This window comes from Sinocyclocheilus grahami, unplaced genomic scaffold (assembly GCF_001515645.1).
Source record: "Sinocyclocheilus grahami isolate Dianchi unplaced genomic scaffold, SAMN03320097.WGS_v1.1 scaffold180.1, whole genome shotgun sequence".
Taxonomy (NCBI): Eukaryota; Metazoa; Chordata; class Actinopteri; order Cypriniformes; family Cyprinidae; genus Sinocyclocheilus; species Sinocyclocheilus grahami.
The window spans coordinates 1047200-1068583 of record NW_015505359.1 but is presented as its reverse complement, the minus strand read 5'-3'; the positions used below and the strand labels follow the sequence as shown (position 1 = coordinate 1068583).

Below are 21384 nucleotides of genomic sequence, written 5' to 3'. Positions count from 1 at the left end.
AAAAAGGATCCACCCCCCACCCCCACACACACACCCACACACACACACACACACACACACACACACACACACACACACTCCTCATTAGCTTACACTAACACACACACTGTTCAATGCAACAGCACAACATGATGAAGGTCACTGTAATGAGACACTAGAGGACTCATGATAATCTGAGGAGAAACTGGATAATTAGAACTGAGCAGATAAAACATGTTGCATGTTTAATACCCTCCTATTGAAGATTTTTATAATGAATATGTCCTGTATTTCAGCCTCTAAATCAATTATTTCAGCACTGTTCCAATGAAAGAGCTTCATGTTAGGACAGCTGATTTTTAACATTTTAATTTATATATATATATATATATATATATATATATATATATATATATATATATATATATATATATATTTATTTTACATTTTTTATTGTATTTCTCTAAATAAAATGTGCTGTGTGGTCCTCACTCTGCTTTCTTGCGTTTGTGATAGGACCGTCTCCAGGGGTTTCTCCAGGTCCTGCGCTTGGCCAAGGCCAGGTCGGGCAGAAATGCTGCTAATGAGCCCTCGATCTGGTCAGGCTTCCCACACAGAGCATGCTCAGTGGAGCAGTAGTACGAACATTCACCGTAGAAACAGATGTTATTGGCTGGAGGGATGATAGAGCGTAATTAAAAAAAAAAAAAACTTAAATTGATGGCACTGACTAGAGTTCAGTACATTTATAATGTTGCTTTTAAAGTCAACATAAAATTAAAAATGTACCTCATTAAGGCATGTTTCTTGCCTTATTGTGCATTAAATGTTTTTGTAATGAACAACTTGTTGCATCTTTCCCAAAAAGACTCATGGCTGTATTAGATCAAAAGGGTGCTTCTACTAAATACTGAGCAAAGGGTCTGAATACTTAGGACCATGTGATATTTCAGTTTTTCTTTTTTAATAAATCTGCAAAAATGTCAACAATTCTGTGTTTTTCTGTCAATATGGTGTGCTGTGTGTACATTAATGAGGAAAAAAATTTAACTTAAATGATTTTAGCAAATGGCTGCAATATAACAAAGAGTGAAAAATTTAAGGGGGTCTGAATACTTTCCGTACCCACTGTATCTCTCTGCATTGCTGCTTATTTACTCTGTATTGTGTTGTCTCATATAAATGAAAACTAGCAACTATAATTAATCCTACTTCAGCATTTAGTAAAAAAAAATTTGCCCAGATTATTGTAAATTTATTGTTTTACTTATTGCATTAAACATTTTAAGTCTAATTTACAAAACTGGCTCCTCTAATTGAAAAGAAAAATCACACTTTTAAGCAATTTCAGAGAAAATACATAAATACTGAAATAAATTGAATATTGTAAAAAGGATGAATAATACTACAATTTAATTTTGAGTTGTTAAATACTTTTCACACATCAATCAAACTACAATTTGTTATTGAATATCCTGTTTCACACGGAAACACATCATATTATTGCACTGGCTGTGGACAGTATTTCATATTGACTTTAAATGATGGTTTTTAATCATGCAGACTGGAGTAATGGCTGCTGGAAATACAGATTTTCCATCACAAGAATAAATTACATTTTAAAATATATTAACCTCTTAACCTGCACCCCTATTTTTGAGCATTTTCTGAAAAACAACATACCAAAATAAAAATGTCTGTAACTCTTGAACCCTGTGGTCTATATTCAGAAATCGGGTCTTGTTTGAAACTAGACACTTAGAAAATGGAAAATAGAAAACTGTTATTTAATATCGTAATAATATTTCACAACATTACTGGTTTTACTGTATTTTTGATCAAATAAACCCATCTTTGTGAGCATACGAGACTTATTTCAAAAACAATATATATATTTTTAAGAAGGGTAGTGTATATTGCTCAATGTCAGCCTATAAAGGGAATTCTATGGCACAAATCTGAAGTTCGTGTCAAATGAGGTCTCACTTGAAAATTAATTGACCAACAGCGCCATCTACTGGTTACTTACAATGGTAAGCTAAAATACAATGCAAAATATAATAATAATAACAAAAGAGCACACCTTGAACTGGTGATCAGAAATGACCTTGCCTCATTTAGTTGTATGGGCCAAAACTAACTAACTGAAAACCATTCAGTGCTTATCAATTGATAGAATTAAAGAGTAAAGAGAAGAGTAAAATGTGACTTCTGCGGTGTTGTGTACCTGGTGAAATGAAAAAGGTTCTCCACAGTTTTTTGTCACGGGTCACATCTCGTATCTCTTTGGTCATATTCACCAGTCGTCCAGCCACTGGCGGCACTCTACGGAAATCCAGGATCCTGTTGATCAATCAATGAGACAAAATTATTTTTGATTTTCATAATTTGTTCAATTTTATAGTTCATACTGTTCATAATTTACATATTAAACGTTTCATATTAATACATTATTATATTATATTATTATTATATGTATGTATATAAACTTTTTAAATGGAATATTGTAAACTAAATTAATATACACTCAAAAAATTAATATAGCAAATTGTTGGGCAAAACTATGGCGCTAACTTACCAGTAGAGGGCACTCAAACTATTCTACATAAAATACACTTCATAGATTTTGAACAATAAATTACTACTCTGTCAAGGGATGTTTTTTTTTTTTTATCACAGCCTTTTTAGTTACTCTATATTTCATATTTCATAACTGGGGAAACAATACATTTTCATTCATAATTTATTATATCTTTTGACCGAACTGACCTTGAATGAAACTGAATTTATTGCTGAATGTGACAAATTTGTAGGCTTTCTTTCTGACTGAACTGGTTATGTGTTTTAAAGCCTATTCACCCTGCGTGCAAGTGTAAGCCCTCTGCTGACAGGGCAAAAAAAAAATCTCCCTGAAAATAACTAATGGACAGGGCCTAAGGGATAAAAGCACTTGAAGCTACTAATTGCCCAGTCATGCTGACAGAGATGACAGAGAGAGTTTGTGTGCAGGAGCGTTCTCCTCCGCTCTCACTGTCCGATGTATAACTCCGAGGGAACTGTGGGACAAATGAAAAGCTGTCTTTTCAAACCACTCTTCTACCTCAATCCTGACATCCTCCCTAAAGCCACGCTACAATGAGCCTTTCCCATCGACTAAAATCAGATAATTAATGGTACTTTGTCAGATATAGCTGTGGTGGGCTTGTGAGGACAGAGAGGCCCACTGGGTGATGGTGCTTTTAAATAGAAATAACAACCTGCACTTTTGTCTAACCCAGATGAACTTTATTTAGAAAAGCTAGTATTTTTTTTCATGTTCTTGGTTGCGCTTTCTACCCACACACATGCCTGTGTGTACAGACTAGATTTTACTCCCGGCCAGATGTGCAGATGGAAGTGAGGCGGACCAAGCCGGTCTGGACTGGGCAGGGCCTGCTGAATGATTATACTGTGCCCAAGACTCATGCTGGGTTCATTCTGACTTATGCTCACACTGCTGGAGAGGAGAGGAGAGGAGAGGCGGAGTGCTTGACAGAGAACAGCACAGGACACCACAACACGCCAGTCGTGTGAGGGACCTCCATAGAGTGGAGCAGGGCCACCACTAGAATTCTCACATTTTTATGGCTTGGCCCCCACTCCCTCAATAAGGAGAAAAAAATCACTACAAAAATCATCTTCTTAATGATTATTTAGTTTTTCTGTAAAAATAAACATTCTTAAAAATAATAAAATAATCTTTTTCTCCAGTAATTTTTTTTTGTTTATGTCCAGTGGTCCTGACAGGGCCTGGGGACAATATTTCCAGCTGTCCACCCCCGACCGATCACACTGATGAGGAGAAAACGAGACGAGAATGGAAATAAACTATAATGGCAATAAATCCCTGAGTCTCAGATCACAATCGGGGAAAATCTGACTCATATAGCAAACAACCAATACATTCGACTGAAATGAGCTGACAAGGACAGATGTACATGGGTTATTGTGGCTGACACGAATTAAAGCCTCTCAATCACTGACATTCATCAGATGGGTAATCACCTCTAAGCAGACAATAATGGATGGAGCTCGATTGGTGATCAGATACTGACGGATGTGTTTGTGTGAGTCATTATGTTCTCTCTGGATTTGGTGTTTATGAGTGTTAAACTGCAGGTTTCTGACTGCTTACTGCCCCGAGATACACTCACAGTCTGTACTTTCACACATACATATAAACACAAGTTCAAACGTGCAGGACCACAAGCGTTATACATTCACAGGCACACAAAACATTCTTGTGCAAATAAATGCAGCCCCAACGGTTCATATACACAAGCAGGCAAACATTTATAAGTGGCATATGGTGGATGTATACATACACATATAGAGTCAGGGGAAGACAAACATCTCACACACACACACACACTATTCATGCCGGAGGCTGACATTTATGGCCCGTTACCTGTCTAGATGATATGCTGCGATCTCAGCGTTGTGCCTCTCGAAATCGGAGAAGTAGAAGAAGTCTGGGGGTGTCTCCTGCTCCCGTGTCTGCCTGCAAGGCAAAGGTTAATCTGCTGTAAGTTCCTTTCATCAACAAAGCCATACTCGCAGCCCTAGCCCATGAAACTAAAGCCACCCTGTCATAGGCGGAGGGTGGACCAACTCCAGGGTAAGGCTAAAAGCAGCCAAATCTATTAACTACAAATATCATAAACCCGTCTTTTTAGGCAAGACCCAGACATGGGTGTCATGTAGGCTAATAAAATATGTTTAATGGGACTGAATTTGTATTTAACGTGATTAAAATGTAATAAAAAACATTAGAAATTGGTAATTATAAAACGTTTCCTTTCCAAGGTTATTCAAACAGTGAAAAAATTATTATACAGAAAGTGACATTATCACTAACTTTGATCTATCGCGAGTTTAATCACTCTCAAAAAAAAAACTATCGTTATAATCACTTAAAGGGGTCATATGATGCGATTTAAATTTTTCCTTTCTCTTTGGAGTGTTACAAGCACTTGGTGCATAAAGATCTATAAAGTTGCAAAGACTAAAATCTCAAATCCAAAGAGATATTCTTTATAAAAGTTAAGAGTCAACCACGCCTACCTAAAACGGCTCGTTATAACACGCCCCCACACGTCTATGTCACGATGTGGAAAGATTTGCATAATGCCGCCCAAATGTTCACGCAAAGAAAGAAGGCGTAACTTTTATTCTCGCTGTAGTATTGTTGCCGCCGCCGCCATGTCGTGAAGGCGCTGTGTGCTTCGTTGTGAAAGCTAAACTATTTTGTTTGGCCTTCCAAAAGAGGACGATATCCGCTTCGTCATGCCTGGAGCTGATCCGTGCTGGTCGCTGAGGGAATACATCAACTTCAAGCTCTTTAATGTTTTTGTCTCGTCGCTCTGGCCGGGACAAGGCATCACAAAATGGTAAGCGGCGTAACATTTCCGTCACAGGCTTGATATATTCGGCCAATCACAACGCACTGGATAGCTGGCCAATCAGAGCACACCTCACTTTTCAGACCGATGAGCTTTGTAAAAATCGACACGTTTCAGAAAGGCGGGGCACAGAGGAGAAACAATAATGTACAGTATGTGGAAAATAATGTGTTTTTTGAACCTTAAACCGCATAAACACATTTCATTACACCAAATACACAAAATAATATTCTTTTTAGCAACATCATAGGACCCCTTTAAGCTGTCAACACTGAAATGAATCTCTTGTACATACATCTGCGCGTCCGGAATTCAGTCAGCGAACGCGCGTGCACTCAAAACCCTAAAATGGCCTCTGAATGGCCATTGCATTCCTAAGCTCAACAGAATTGCAACATTTCATTACACCAAATACACAAAATAATATTCTTTTTAGCAACATCATAGGACCCCTTTAAGCTGTCAACACTGAAATTAATCTCTTGTACATACATCTGCGCGTCCGGAATTCAGTCAGCGAACGGGCGTGCACTCAAAACCCTAAAATGGCCTCTGAATGGCCATTGCATTCCTAAGCTCAACAGAATTGCATGTGATTGGTTATAATGCGCAACACTAAAAACACCTAAAATGAAATCCGGTGCAACATGAGCAGATCTTAATTTAATGCCGCAATCAACACTTTCTATTCATTTTCATTTTGTTACCAACAGTCGTAATATATTTAATTTGTTTGTGCGGGGGCATTTTTGTCCAATTTAGTGGCATTTTTGCCCCAACTCGCTGTGGTCAGCCTTACACAGGCTCCGCCTAAGCACCCTGTCAGAAAAACTTTGAGACGCCCCTCCATTATTTCTGGATTGAAGTCTGGAAGAAAGTCTTTTTTTAACATATTTTACCTTATTTAACATACTTAACATGTTTTCATTCCTTATTTTATTACTCTTTAATTAAAAATAACCGAACCATGAAAAAAAAAAAGAATATTAAAAAACAAAAAATACTGCAATGCTAATACCTTAAAGGGTTAGTTCACCCCAAAATGAAAATTAGGCTGCGTTTTACTCACCCCCGATGCATCCTAGGTGTATATGACTTTCTTCTTTCAGATGAATCCAGTCGGAGTTATAATAAAAATTGTCTTTGATCTTTCAAGCTCTTTCGTTGCACTCAGCGGATGTTGCATTGCTTCTGTCCAAAAGACGTGAAATAAAAAGCACCTTTCCATAAAAAAAAGTGTCTCACACGGCTGCAGGGGGTGAACAAAGGCCTCCTGTAGCGAATCGATGCGTTTTTGTAAGAAAAATATCCATATTCAAAACGTAATAATCACTTTAATTCTAGCTTGCGCCAGCAGTTGTACACAGAAGCAGTTCCGGAAGCATGACGTATGAGTTAAGCGTTGCGCTTGCACTGGTGAGTCTCGTGAAAACCAACGTATGTTTACAGAATCAAAAGAAGCCAAGTTTCCTTACTTTAACAAAGGAAAACAAGTCTCCTCTTGGCTTATATCGAAATCCTCCGACATTCTTCTTTACAAATCCTCGTTTTGTACTTCTAATTAGTGACCGTTGTTTTGTTAACCCAAAACTGAACTCATACGTAATTCCCCCGGAACTGCTTCCGTTTTACAACAGTGAGCGCAAGCTAGATTCAAGTGATTATTACATTTTGAATATGGATATTTTTCTTACAAAAACGCATCGATTCGCTACAGGAGGCCTTTGTTCATCCCCCGGAGCCATGTGAGACACTTTTTTTTATGGAAAGGTGCTTTTTATTTCACGTCTTTTGGACAGAAGCAATGCAACATCCGCTGAGTGCAACGATAGCGCTTGAAAGATCAAAGACAATTTTTAAAGGGGTCATATGATGCTTTTTTAAAGATTATTATTTTGTGTATTTAGTGTAACAGAATATGTTGACATGCTTTAATGTTCAAAAAACACACTGTTTTTCAAATACTGTACATTATTGTAGGTCCTCTATGCCCCGCCTCTCTCAAACAGATAACTGACATGGATTTAAAGCAACAAAACTTTTAACATCCAAAATTATGATATTGTACATGAGCAGTTAATAACAGACCAAACAATATGAAAACAATATTATTTAATCAATACTTGTAGGTCAATGGAGGACATATCAAGTTCCAGGCAAACATTTCTCCACAGACAAGAGCCAGAGGAACTATTTTTACCCAACAGCCCGACTTCATACAGTCCCGCTGAAATGTTTTCAGCAGACTCCATTTCAAACATACTTGAGATTTCTCTCTACTCTCTTCCCTTTTCTCTCTCTCCCTCTCTCTCTGAATGCTGTCCGAATGTCAGAACAATTAAATCCAGCTGGGATCTCTCCTTTCTCAACAGTCTTTATCATGCAAGAAGATGGTTCAAAACAATAACTTTTCTGGAAAGTGAATCATGTCACATCCCAATGTCTTTGTGGCAAACAAGCCAGTCTGAACAAAAGACAAGGTAGCTGGTGTGAAGAGTGCCAGCTCTGTAATGGAAACAGATCCTTATCTTGGCAAAATCAGGCGTTCAAGTATCGTCCTCAGCTGGCGGCAGTCGTTTAAGGCGCAGCTGTGAGGCTGACATGCTCACCAATCGTTAAATAACACAGCATGAGACCTGCCAAACGAGAGTCTCCAACTTCACATTCTTCTGCAGTCCGCTCCTCAGAGCCCCGGATAATGTCGCTCCGTCGCCAACTGTGAATCTCTTTTCAGGCACGAAGGCCTGGATTTGTGTTTCTGCCGGAAGAAACAGGCCTACTACTGCACTGAACCCAGAAGCGTCCTTGTGATGAACTCGTTGGACACTTGCCCCCAGACACTCAAATGTTTAATTGGCGGAGAAGTGTGTACGGGTGTTTCTTTATCTACGGGCACTTTTGGCCCTGTGGACTTTAAGAAAATGAAGTCCCCTAAAACACTTATCACTCTTAATAATTTATTTAATTATTTAATTAAGAGTGATATTTATTTTTAATTTGCACTAACAATTATATTTTTGTTTATTGACTAAAAAAATATTTTAAATATGTACTCAAGATGATTCAAATATATACAAAATATTTTCACAAAATTACTGCCTGACTGGAAAATGCACAATGGAGATGCACTATGAAAACGTTCTGTTCAAAAGAGATATTTCTTCACACATCACAATGACTCACATTTCATCTCAGGCTCTTTAACTAACTATATTGTCTCCTTGGTAAACAAGTACACAAGTACAATATTACAAAGAACTTTAATAGGTGCAAAATTTTTGGTTTGAATAAAAATGATGTCAATCAACAGGACTATGATTGTAATTTGTATAACAATTCATAATATTTTCAGTCAATAAATATGGATTCTATTAAAGTTTTCCTCATTTACAAAGGTAATAATATTTTCAGAATGGATTGTCATATTTTAAGATAAAAAAAACCTACCATTCAAAAGCTTGGGGTCAGTATAATCTTTTGAAAGAAATTAATACATCTATTCAGCAAAAATGCAATAAATTGAGCAAAACTTACAGTAAAGACATGTATAATGTTACAAAAGATTTCTACTTCAAATAAATACTATTCTTTATATTTATTATAGAATCCTGAAAAAATATGTATCACTATTTCCACAGAGTAGCACAACTGTTTTCAACATTTATAAAAATAAGACATGTTCCATTGGGCACCAAATCTGCATATTATAAAGATTTCTGAAGAATTAGACTGGAGTAGCTAAATGCAGCCTTGGTGAGCATAAAAAAAAAACATTCAGAAATCTTACCCAACCCAAACTTTTGATCAGCAGTGTATATTCGTATATTTATACCACATTTTAAAAGAAGCAGCCAAGACATAAAACATTGATTTCAGTACTCTGGATACTGCATCAGCATGTTATCATAGCTATTATGAAAGCTCACTGTCTAATGTACTGCAGTGTAGTCTCTAAACACTTACTGAGCACCACTGTGCCCATGCACTTGACTCAGACAAGGCCTCCACTGCGGTGACAGCACATAGCATCTGCATACATCTGCCTCTGTTCAATAGTACGTTTTTCATCAAATAAAGTGATAAATTGAGCAAAACTTACAGTAAAGACATGTATAATGTTACAAAAGATTTCTACTTCAAATAAATACTATTCTTTATATTTATTATAGAATCCTGAAAAAATATGTATCACTATTTCCACGGAGTAGCACAACTGTTTTCAACATTTATAAAAATAAGACATGTTCCATTGGGCACCAAATCTGCATATTATAAAGATTTCTGAAGAATTAGACTGGAGTAGCTAAATGCAGCCTTGGTGAGCATAAAAAAAAACATTCAGAAATCTTACCCAACCCAAACTTTTGATCAGCAGTGTATATTCGTATATTTATACCACATTTTAAAAGAAGCAGCCAAGACATAAAACATTGATTTCAGTACTCTGGATACTGCATCAGCATGTTATCATAGCTATTATGAAAGCTCACTGTCTAATGTACTGCAGTGTAGTATTATGTCTCTAAACACTTACTGAGCACCACTGTGCCCATGCACTTGACTCAGACAAGGCCTCCACTGCGGTGACAGCACATAGCATCTGCATACATCTGCCTCTGTTCAATAGTACGTTTTTCATCAAATAAAGTGAAGTGACATGTTGCCAAGTATGATGACCCATACTTGGAATGAGTGCTCTGCATTTATCCCATCCAAAGTGAACACACACACAGCAGTGAACACACACCCGGAGCAGTGGGCAGCCTTTTTTTGCTGCGGCGCCCGGGGAGCAGTTGGGAGTTCAGTGCCTTGCTCAAGGGCAGCTCAGTCGTGGTATTGAAGGTGGGAGAGAGCACTGTACATTCACTCCCCCCACCTACAATCCCTGCCGGTACAAGACTCGAACCCACAACCTTTGGGTTACGAATCTGACTCTCTAACCATTAGGCCACGACTTCCCCTAAAATAAGATTCCATCAAGGTAAATTCAGTGCTTAACATTAACTCCATAACACAAATGGTCCCAACAGAGAAAAAAAATGGCTTTTTAAAAGGCTCTGAGACAGCAGCTGATGGCAAAACCCTCTGAGGAGTGTTCTGTGGGTGGAGAACTCTAAACCCCCTCCTCTCATGCTGGTACTCCAGACAACCTTGTTAAGCTGGAGCTTGAGAGCTCTCATTTATTCCCGTAAAACCCCAGAGAGACATGAGGAAAACAACACTCAGCTGACTGTTGGACCAGAAAACTATAACAAAGGAAATTATAAAGATTTCTGAAGAATTAGACTGGAGTAGCTAAATGCAGCCTTGGTGAGCATAAAAAAAAAACATTCAGAAATCTTACCCAACCCAAACTTTTGATCAGCAGTGTATATTCGTATATTTATACCACATTTTAAAAGAAGCAGCCAAGACATAAAACATTGATTTCAGTACTCTGGATACTGCATCAGCATGTTATCATAGCTATTATGAAAGCTCACTGTCTAATGTACTGCAGTGTAGTATTATGTCTCTAAACACTTACTGAGCACCACTGTGCCCATGCACTTGACTCAGACAAGGCCTCCACTGCGGTGACAGCACATAGCATCTGCATACATCTGCCTCTGTTCAATAGTACGTTTTTCATCAAATAAAGTGAAGTGACATGTTGCCAAGTATGATGACCCATACTTGGAATGAGTGCTCTGCATTTATCCCATCCAAAGTGAACACACACACAGCAGTGGGCAGCCATTTTTTGCTGCGGCGCCCGGGGAGCAGTTGGGAGTTCAGTGCCTTGCTCAAGGGCAGCTCAGTCGTGGTATTGAAGGTGGGAGAGAGCACTGTACATTCACTCCCCCCACCTACAATCCCTGCCGGTACAAGACTCGAACCCACAACCTTTGGGTTACGAATCTGACTCTCTAACCATTAGGCCACGACTTCCCCTAAAATAAGATTCCATCAAGGTAAATTCAGTGCTTAACATTAACTCCATAACACAAATGGTCCCAACAGAGAAAAAAAATGGCTTTTTAAAAGGCTCTGAGACAGCAGCTGATGGCAAAACCCTCTGAGGAGTGTTCTGTGGGTGGAGAACTCTAAACCCCCTCCTCTCATGCTGGTACTCCAGACAACCTTGTTAAGCTGGAGCTTGAGAGCTCTCATTTATTCCCGTAAAACCCCAGAGAGACATGAGGAAAACAACACTCAGCTGACTGTTGGACCAGAAAACTATAACAAAGGAAACCAGACACAGGCCAAGCCTGTCAAAGGGTCAAAACAATCCCTGTAAAGAATTCTGTAAAGATTCGTTTCCTACATTCGACACAAACGACACTTCGGAGAGAGGAAAAATTCCCTCTGTATTAGTAAAACGGGTTTACGAGGCAGTTCACCCAAAAATAAAAACGATTAGTCATTGTTTACTGATCCTTACATCTTTTCATACCTGAATGACTTAACTTGTAATTGACTTATAGATATCTAGCAGAGTGTCCAAGCTGCTCTTTTCCATACAATGAAAGTAAATAAGGACCAGACTGGGCATTCTTCAAAATATCATATATACTGTATATTTTTTTTGTGTTCCACAAAAGCAAAAGGGTATGTTCTCATCATGATGACAGAATTATAATTTCTGCCCTTGTAATTTGCCCTTGTATTTTTAAATAAAACATCAACTGGATCTTCTAGTGAAAACATCAGACTTCTTATTGGCAGTGTTGGGCAGTAATGCATTACTTAGTATAAAGTTACTAAATAACTTAGTAATTTGATTACTTTTTTAGTAACGGAGTAATTTAACACGTCACATATAAGCCAAACACTCACAGCTACTCACTGTGAAGTCTTGATTTGCCCCGGCTGTCACTACTGAGCGTTTACCCTGTATCTTGTCTACTCGTTTGACCTGGGACTGTTTATCGTACTCTGATTTGTCTCTGCCTGCCCTGACTTGGATTGTTCTACTACTGTGATTGTCTGCCGCCTGCCTCGACCTCCTGCCCGTCCCACGTTCTGTCTCAGCCTAGCCTCCGCTATTGTATCTACTGGTGATTGACCCTGTCTTGTCTGTGTACGCAATAAACGCTGCAAATGGATCCAGACTCTGCTGATGATTCGCAACAGAAGACTTCGCCGCACAGTGATCCAGCAGCACTCAGGCAATTATCCACTGAGCTATCTGCGCAGGCCACACAGCTCGCCATGCATCACCACCAACTAAACCGGCTTACCTCACTCACCAAGGAGTTAGTGAAGGCGCTGCAAGGCCTTCAAATAACGCCAACTGCGGCTGCAGCCGCTCCCGGCGTCTCATTACGCCACGCCACCCCTAACATCACCCACATCCCCAGTGAGCCCACGACTAGCTTTCCCAGAGAAATTTGACGGAGACCCTGCCAGATGCAAAGGGTTCTTGCTTCAGTGTTCGCTCTTTGTTAATCAACAGCCCTCGCTGTACCCCACAGACTCTAGCCACACAGACACATTGCCTTTGTGTGTACATTGCTCACCGGGAGGGCGCTGGATTGGGCTACCGCTGTTTGGGGAGTGGACGGTTCTTCATTTCCCACCTTCACAACATCTCTCCAACACTTCCGCGAAGTCTTTGAACATCCTGCGGAGGGGAAAAGTGCAGGAGACCAACTCTTAACACTTTCACAAGGAAGTAGACCGGCAGCCGAGTACGCCCTGTCCTTTCGCACCCTTGCTGCCCAGACAGGTTGGATCGAGGACACATTCAATCTCCTGTTTCGGAGGGGACTGAATTCGGAGCTCCAGTCAGAGTTGGCTCGCTGAGATGAAGGGAAAAGTTTGAGTGAATTCATTGAACTCGCCATTCAAATTGACAATTTGATCCTCTCACGACGTCCTACCCGGTCCATGCCTCGTTTCACGCCAGAGACCAATGCCATAACAGAGCCCATGCAGCTGGGCTTCACTCCTCCTGCCCGGTCCGTCCATCATCCAAACCCCGATCGGTGAGTGTCAACAATCGTATCACTACTTCCCCCTCAAGCATAATGTTGCCAGTTGAAATAACTGTCAATGATAAAATTATTACCTCTACCGCCCTGTTAGATTCCGGGTCGGCTGGAAACTTTGTTTCACATGAATTCGCCCTGCAACATAACCTCACACTTACCCCTTGTAATTTCCCTTTGGCAGTGGAGGCGCTAGAAGGCTGACCCTCGGAGAGGGGAAAGTGTTACGTATCACCGAAGAAGTCAAACTAAAAATAGGAACCCTCCATTCTGAATATATCAAATTCTACGTCATCCAGTCTCCCAATCATGCGATCATTCTTGGACTACCCTGGCTGCGCACCCACAACCCACGCATTTCCGGGAGAGAGGGACAAATCGTTCAATGGGATGCTACCTGTCAAGACCGCTGTTTGTCAAGGATCACACGGTCACCCCTCCAGGATTCGGTGCCATCTGTTCAAACCACCAATGAATTAATATGCAAACTTGCAAGGTCTCTAAATTATCAACATTATTAAAACCTTACTGAAAACCTGTTATAGAAAATCGACTACATGTCTTCTGTTTGATAGTTCATATTATATTTAGCAAGTAAAAGGCCATTTATAGGCCTATTATAATTCTGTCCACCTTCAGGTTGTGATACACAGGTCTTTTTGCAGTAAAATCTTTAAGGATTTGTATTAAGTAATAACTTTTATATGGTTAGTAATATTTCAAAATTTACACTTGCTGAGAATTTAAGAATATTAGAATTTCTTCTTAAAGGTCCCATATTCTCAAAACTGAAATTTCCTGGCTTTTTTCACGATTACTGAGGTCTAGGGGCTATTTAACTACCATATAATTTCAAAACAGTCAGTCCACAGTAAAATGCACACAGCCTATTAAAGTTCTAGCTATTTTTCACGAACCATTGTGACTTCCGTAAAAAGTTGACGTCAGAACTACACAGTCATTGCCTTCAGTCACCACCCCGAACACCGCCCACCGTCCCACTCTCCTTTTGCCAAACCCCCAGACAACATCGCGTCCATGCTTTTGCTGAGCAAGGACAACACGGAAACATGTTGAAAAGGTTAACTTTAACCACTAAACCAGATCGGCCGACCTGTAACGTTATACTCTCACTCAAAGGATGGACGGTCTGACAGGATTGTTACTATGAGGTGTATCACATCTAACGTGTATAGTAAAGACAAACTCACCGTGTCTATCTAGTCATGGTGAAGATGTATATACATTTCAATTTCAGCAGGCAACTATTTTAACAGCTACATTATTGTTCCAGCCACAATTAATCACAACAATGTATATTTAATTACAATTGATTATATCTATAAAGCGGCAGTTTGTTGTTTTACACACATGCACAGACATTATTTCATACACGACATAGTCGTGAGATGCAAGAAACCTAGACATATGGCAAGAAATCTGTAGACGCGCCCATAACAACAAAAGACAATACTTTATTGAACCTTTTCTGTTAAGAAGTGTGCGCTGCAAATGCGAGCATTTTTGACGATCCTTTCTGTCCAGTCTATGATATTTTAAGCTCCTTATGTAGCCGAATCTGCGCTGGTTTGAATGGGCCGCCTCCAGTTTCCCCTTTGTTTTGCTGCCTCCAGCTAGCGCTGTGATGTCGGCTGACCCTAGTTACCTGTGGTTGGCCTGGCCGTGCGTCACTCAGAAAACAACAGGCCAATCAGAAGAGAAGCTGATGAATATTAATTAGACAGACCAAAATCGACCCGTTCTCAGCAGAGCTCCTGAGAGAGGAGCTGTAAAAATATACTGAGATGGTTTTTGGTACTTATACCGCAAATATATATTCTTAAGGACATCAAAACCTAAAATAAAACTCCAGAAAGGTGTTCAATATGGGACCTTTAATGTTCGGCCATGTAACTATCAACAACTGCATGAAATTGCATATCTTTACTCAGTTTGGGCCTCTGAAAAAGATAAGATGGGTTTTTTTTCTCTTCAAGTAAGAGCTCCAAACTTATATATATTGTCTTAAGGTTCAATAAACTGTTCCATTTCAAAAACTGACAGACTATTATTTCACATGGCGGGCTTTGCAGGGTTAATAGCAAAAACTACAACAAAAAATTGTATTGAAAAAATTCACACTTTCACAGCTGTGCTCAAGGGTATGAGACCGAGCTCCATGAGCCAGCTGTTTTCTTTAAGTGCAGAACAAATGTGAAAAATGGCTTGACGAGAATACGAGACTACAAGAAAAAAAAATACCCCTCAAGAACAGGCTGCTTTTTGTACAGAGAAAAAAATTAGCTATGAGTAACTTGGCTAGGTTGAAAATAATGAAAGATCTTTTGCACATGTATTGTGTTTCTGAGATAAGCATTGAGTGCTCTCACAATCACTGAACATGAGACTTCTGAGATGACAATGGACTAACAGATCTTGACTGCAAAGAAAACCCAGGCGCTCACAGGAAACACACACACACACACACACACACACACACACACACAAATGGAGGGAGTCAGAGAGGGAGAGCTGGGGGTAGATGAAGAGAGAGAAAATAATGAAAGATCTTTTGCACATGTATTGTGTTTCTGAGATAAGCATTGAGTGCTCTCACAATCACTGAACATGAGACTTCTGAGATGACAATGGACTAACAGATCTTGACTGCAAAGAAAACCCAGGCGCTCACAGGAAACACACACACACACACACACACACAAATGGAGGGAGTCAGAGAGGGAGAGCTGGGGGTAGATGAAGAGAGAGTGAGAAAGAGAGAAAAATAAAAGAGCACACACTAAGCTGACAAACAGGCAGGCCTAAATAAGTGAGACCACAGCATCAGCCTCTCATGCGCATCATCCCTGTAATGGCATCGTGTAAATATTCCAGCCAGATCAACAGGCCATAAAGAGGAATCCATCATCTGCACACAATCTCTGACAGAGTTACTGGCCCGGGCTGACAGGCTTCCCTGTATGATAGCACATCTGGGATAACACCCCCCCACTTGCACACACACATACAAATAACCCACTGCATATCTTCTCTCTGGCAAGTGGAGCTGATGGCTGTGCTATCAGGTTCAAGTGTGCAGTGTGTGGAGGGTATGCTCTCATCTTTGTTGTGGTTTGATCCGGGCTTTCAGTTGTTGAGACGTTGCCATTACACACAACTGGAGTTTGAAGACATAGAGTCACTGTCACACATCTCAGAGTGGAGGAATGGTAAAGGTCACAACCAGTGGTGTGCACAGACCTCCACTGAGGCAGGGGCATGGGTGTCCCCTCAGCTGAAATCGCCTTTCTTTTGGGGGGGCGGGAGGATGGAGGGGGATGTGAGGGCACTTACAGATTAAAGGGGCAGCAGCTCAAAAATATACATTTAGTGATAAATGCATTGTGATATAAATAAAATAAAATAAAACAATAAAATTGCCAACCTAGATACAAGTTAAAATAAAATGAAAATATTGTCAGGACACTATTATTATTATTATTTTTATTCACTATAAATGAGAACTAAATGCACATTAAAATAAAATAAAATAAAGGAAAATAAAACCCTAAAATAACATAAAAACTAAAATAAAGAGAACCTAGATCCAAGATAAAAAAATATATAAAAATGTTGGACATTTATTATTATTATTTAATAATAATAATACTTCTTCTCTATAATCAAAAATAAAATTCATGACAAAATATAAAATAAAAAAATGAACAGCAGTAGTGTATTATTATAATTTGTGATAATACATTACTACTGTTCATTTATTTTTTTGTTTCAGTTTTTTTTTTATATTATATATTTATTTCATCACAAGGCTCTACTGGCAATACTTACCCTCACTGGATCACAAACCTCTGAAATCAGTAAATGTCTTACCGGAGGTCTCAGATACTTCTCTGAATTGTCAATTTTTTTCCTCAAATTTAAGATGTCCAAGTTAATTTAAGTCTTTGATTCAAAAAATGGACTTGGAAATATGATTTCCTGTTTCATAAACAGCCTAGTATCATCCTTGAGAGGCAGCGTACTGAAATTCCATGATCCACACAGGCCTAACAGTCAGAGACAAATGGCTCCTATCTCTGCCCTGCAGGTCTGTTCATTTCCTCTCTCGCTGACGGGAATGCCTTTCTCATTGGCTGGCTGACCTCACTGAATCAAAACCCTCACTCCTTAATTCATTTATTTTGGTCATTTAAACATAAACATATATCATTTAAGAGCAGGTCTATGAGCCATTCGGCCATGAATGCCGCCTTCAGGTGCCTTTGGTGTGAGGGGTGAATTCTGGTAGTGTGCACTGTGAAATGGAGTCATGTATCCACAATCAAGGCTGTGACCCTGTCAGTCTCTATTACCAAGCTTTATCACTTTCTGCTTGGACGTAAAAACCTCAGGGTGGGTTAATGAGGAAATGGTGAGATGAGGCACATGATTTGTAATGACCTAAAATCAAACGTGACAGTGAACGTTAACCAAGAATAACGGTCATAAAACCAGGTGACAACAAGATAATCAAATCTATGAATCACACTTCTAATACGCCTGTCAACAGGACCAGTACATTTTAAACATCAGACATCTGCTGTCAGCTGTTACTAATTTTAAGACTTTTTAAGAAATTTAAATTGTACAAGCTGCAGTGATGCGATACTGCATTTTTTTGTTCATTTTGGAGGTATTTTTGCCCCATTCCCTTTTTAATTTCCACCCCTGCTTATGGGTCATTTCAGGTTTGTGTAACACTCGAGTACCAAGCTCCTCCATGTAATTGGAATTAACTGCTCTATCTCAGCCAGTGCTTTCCAGCTGCAAGAATTGGCAGCTGCCATTATCATTAATAATTACAACTGACCCATGGGAGTGGTGAGTATTTTTCATTGATTTCCAGTGCTCAGCTATCCATTTCTAGGCAAACATGTCCTTTTCATTGGTTATATAAATAGAACAAAGCCCTGACTGGGTCAATGTTAAATGCATCACCCAAGATTTAGCTTTGGCTTTCTGAATAAATTATTTAATTTTTTCTCCTTAAAGGGGTCATATGATGCGATTTCAATTTTTCCTTTCTCTTTGGAGTGTTACAAGCTCTTGGTGCATAAAGAAGATCTGTAAAGTTGCAAAGACTAAAGTCTCAAATCCAAAGAGATAATCTTTATAAAAGTTAAGAGTCAACCACACCTACCTAAAACAGCTCGTTCTAACACGCCCCCACATATCTATGTCACGATGTGGGAAGATTTGCATAACGCCGCCCAAATGTTCACGCAAAGAAAGAAGGCGTAACTTTTATTCTAGCTGTAGTATTGTTGTTGCCGCCGCCATGTCGTGAAGACGCTGTGTGTTTTGTTGTGAAAGCGAAACTACTTTGCTTGGCCTTCCAAAAGAGGACGATATCCACGCCGTCATGCCTAGAGCTGATCCGTGCTGGTCGTTGAGGAAATACATCAACTTCGTGCTGTGGATCGCCGGATCGGCTTTCACCGTGGACGAAGCAGATTTCAGCCCGGGGTTGTCACATGTGGGTGCCACAAGCCTGCCAGCCACTCCTTCATCGAATCCGCCAGCCGCGCTGTTCTCAAGTCCGCCGACCGTTCCTCACTCTAGCCCGCTGTGTGTGACACTGTGTGTTTCGTTGTGAAAGTGAAACTAATCCGAATTATAATCCGTAATTATGTCCCCACTGGATGCAACAAATGCCTTGTTTAAAATGGGTTTTAATGCTTTTGTCTCATCGGTCCGGCCGGACAGGGCATCACAGTATGGTAAGGGGCATAACATTTCCGTCACACGCTTGAGGTATTCGGCCAATCACAACGCACTGCATAGCTAGCCAATCAGATCACACCTCGCTTTGTAAAAATCAACGCGTTTCAGAAAGGCGGGGCATAGAGGAGAAAAAATAATGTACAGTATGTGGAAAATAATGTGTTTTTTTAACCTTAAACCACATTAACACATTTCATTACACCAAATACACAAAATAATGTTCTTTTTAGCAACATAATATGACCCCTTTAAGATTTTCAAGGCACTTTAATGGCTGAATTCAGCATCTGGTACAACCTTGTATGAATCCATGCTCTTTATTTTCTTGTGTTTTGATAGCAGTGGTATTCATCCATTACAGAATTGTATGGCTCAATCTACACCTGAGTTTCCAAAACAGTTTTACAGGATCCATGAAATAGAATAATGAAGTTTTATGGCTTTTAGTTTTTTCCCCGTTTTCACCAAATACACAAAATAATGTTCTTTTTAGCAACATAATATGACCCCTTTAAGATTTTCAAGGCACTTTAATGGCTGAATTCAGCATCTGGTACAACCTTGTATGAATCCATGCTCTTTATTTTCTTGTGTTTTGATAGCAGTGGCATTCATCCATTACAGAATTGTATGGCTCAATCTACACCTGAGTTTCCAAAACAGTTTTACAGGATCCATGAAATAGAATAATGAAGTTTTATGGCTTTTAGTTTTTTCCCCGTTTTTTTTTTTTAGCTTTGATGTCATCTATATGCTAGTGTACTCCTAAAAATGCCCCTACCAATGCAATGACCATCAATTTGTATTCTCTTGAATGACAATCACATTAACATGCCCAACCTCATCAATGGATGGCTATCTGTAATACTGAACATTTAGATACAAAACATAACTAAAAACAAACCGCATTGAAACAAAAATCAACACAAATGACCTTTAAATAAAATAAATAAAGCAAATCATCTTTCATGGTTGTGACATTGTATTTGCTATTTTAAAAAAGGGAGATGAGTACTTCATTAGTTCCACCCCATCTTGTTGTTTCAATAGGAAATGCAACACAGGACACAAAATAGAAAGCAATTACATGCTGTATCTAAAATTTCATATTTCTACAATGCAAATGTAAGGATCATTCAAAGAATACAAAAACCCATTAATCACTGTTGCCTCTAAAACAATCTTAAGTGTTATCATTCTCCTGGTATCTTTCACAAAGCCCTGAATGTAAAGCCATGTCTTTAGATGTATGACTTACAGTACTGAAGAGAAAACAAGCAAACTGCTTTGCCTATACAGCAATTACCACTAATTAGTCAAGCTGAGTCCTCCATTTTGGATTTGGCTCTCAGTGCACGTAGCACACCTTAATTGTCTCTCCTCAGACTAAAGCCTGCAGCCAAGAACACAAAGGCAGTTCTTCAACTGCAGGAAAACAATGCTAATGCTAACCCAGGGAACGGCAGAATAACTGCTCAGGGGACGGCCAACTCTTCACTTTACACGGGGACGTTTGCTTTATTGTTACAAACAAGCTACCTCATCAGCCTTTGTCTTACAGTAGAAGGGAACTCTGGGAAAAGCCTTTTACTGAGGTGAATATTGGTCCACAGTATTAGGTGTTATCTTCTGACGGGAAAACAACACAGAGTATGCAGTAACGCAGTCAAAAGCGAAACAGCGGGATATGACAGAGCATCTCGGGAGAAGGCTTTACATAATTTATATCCCATATTCCCCCTCCTCTCTTAAGGGGCATTACCAGGAATGTCTAGCATTCCAACAGCCTAATGGTCATAAACTGCTCTGTGTGTGTGTGTTTTCTGTATGTGTGCATTTAAAGGTTGATTATTTACAGCAACTAGACATTTTACTATAACTAGGCCCACACAGAATCTGTGCCTGTAGAAATCTGCAACAACAACAAAAAAAAATTGAACACATCCTCGTCACTGTGTTTATTTATCAAGTATTCTGGCAAATTTTTTAGAAGGATGAGCACGTCATTAGTTCCACCTCATCTTCTAGTTTCAATAGGAGAGAAAAGGAGTGTATACATGCTGTATTTAAAATGTCAGGTAAAAAAGCTTATAAAACACAAATGTTAAATGAAAAAGACAAGTTAAAAAAAAAATAATTGTCAGGACATTTATTATTATTTCTATTATTATTATTATTATTATTCAATATAAACGAGAACTGAATTC

At 39.2% G+C, this 21384-nt stretch overlaps 1 protein-coding gene across 1 annotated transcript in view; it reads right to left on the bottom strand.

The window, feature by feature from the left end:
* The window catches only part of fam20cb (FAM20C golgi associated secretory pathway kinase b), a 41085-nt gene that overhangs the window by 2225 nt on the left and 17476 nt on the right, over window positions 1-21384 (bottom strand). The window contains exons 4-6 of the mRNA XM_016284142.1: window positions 4427-4519; window positions 2207-2322; window positions 472-652 (exon numbers count right to left, since the gene is read on the bottom strand). Of these exons, the coding sequence (XP_016139628.1) occupies window positions 472-652; window positions 2207-2322; window positions 4427-4519 (390 nt within the window). The remainder of the gene's footprint in view (window positions 1-471; window positions 653-2206; window positions 2323-4426; window positions 4520-21384) is intronic.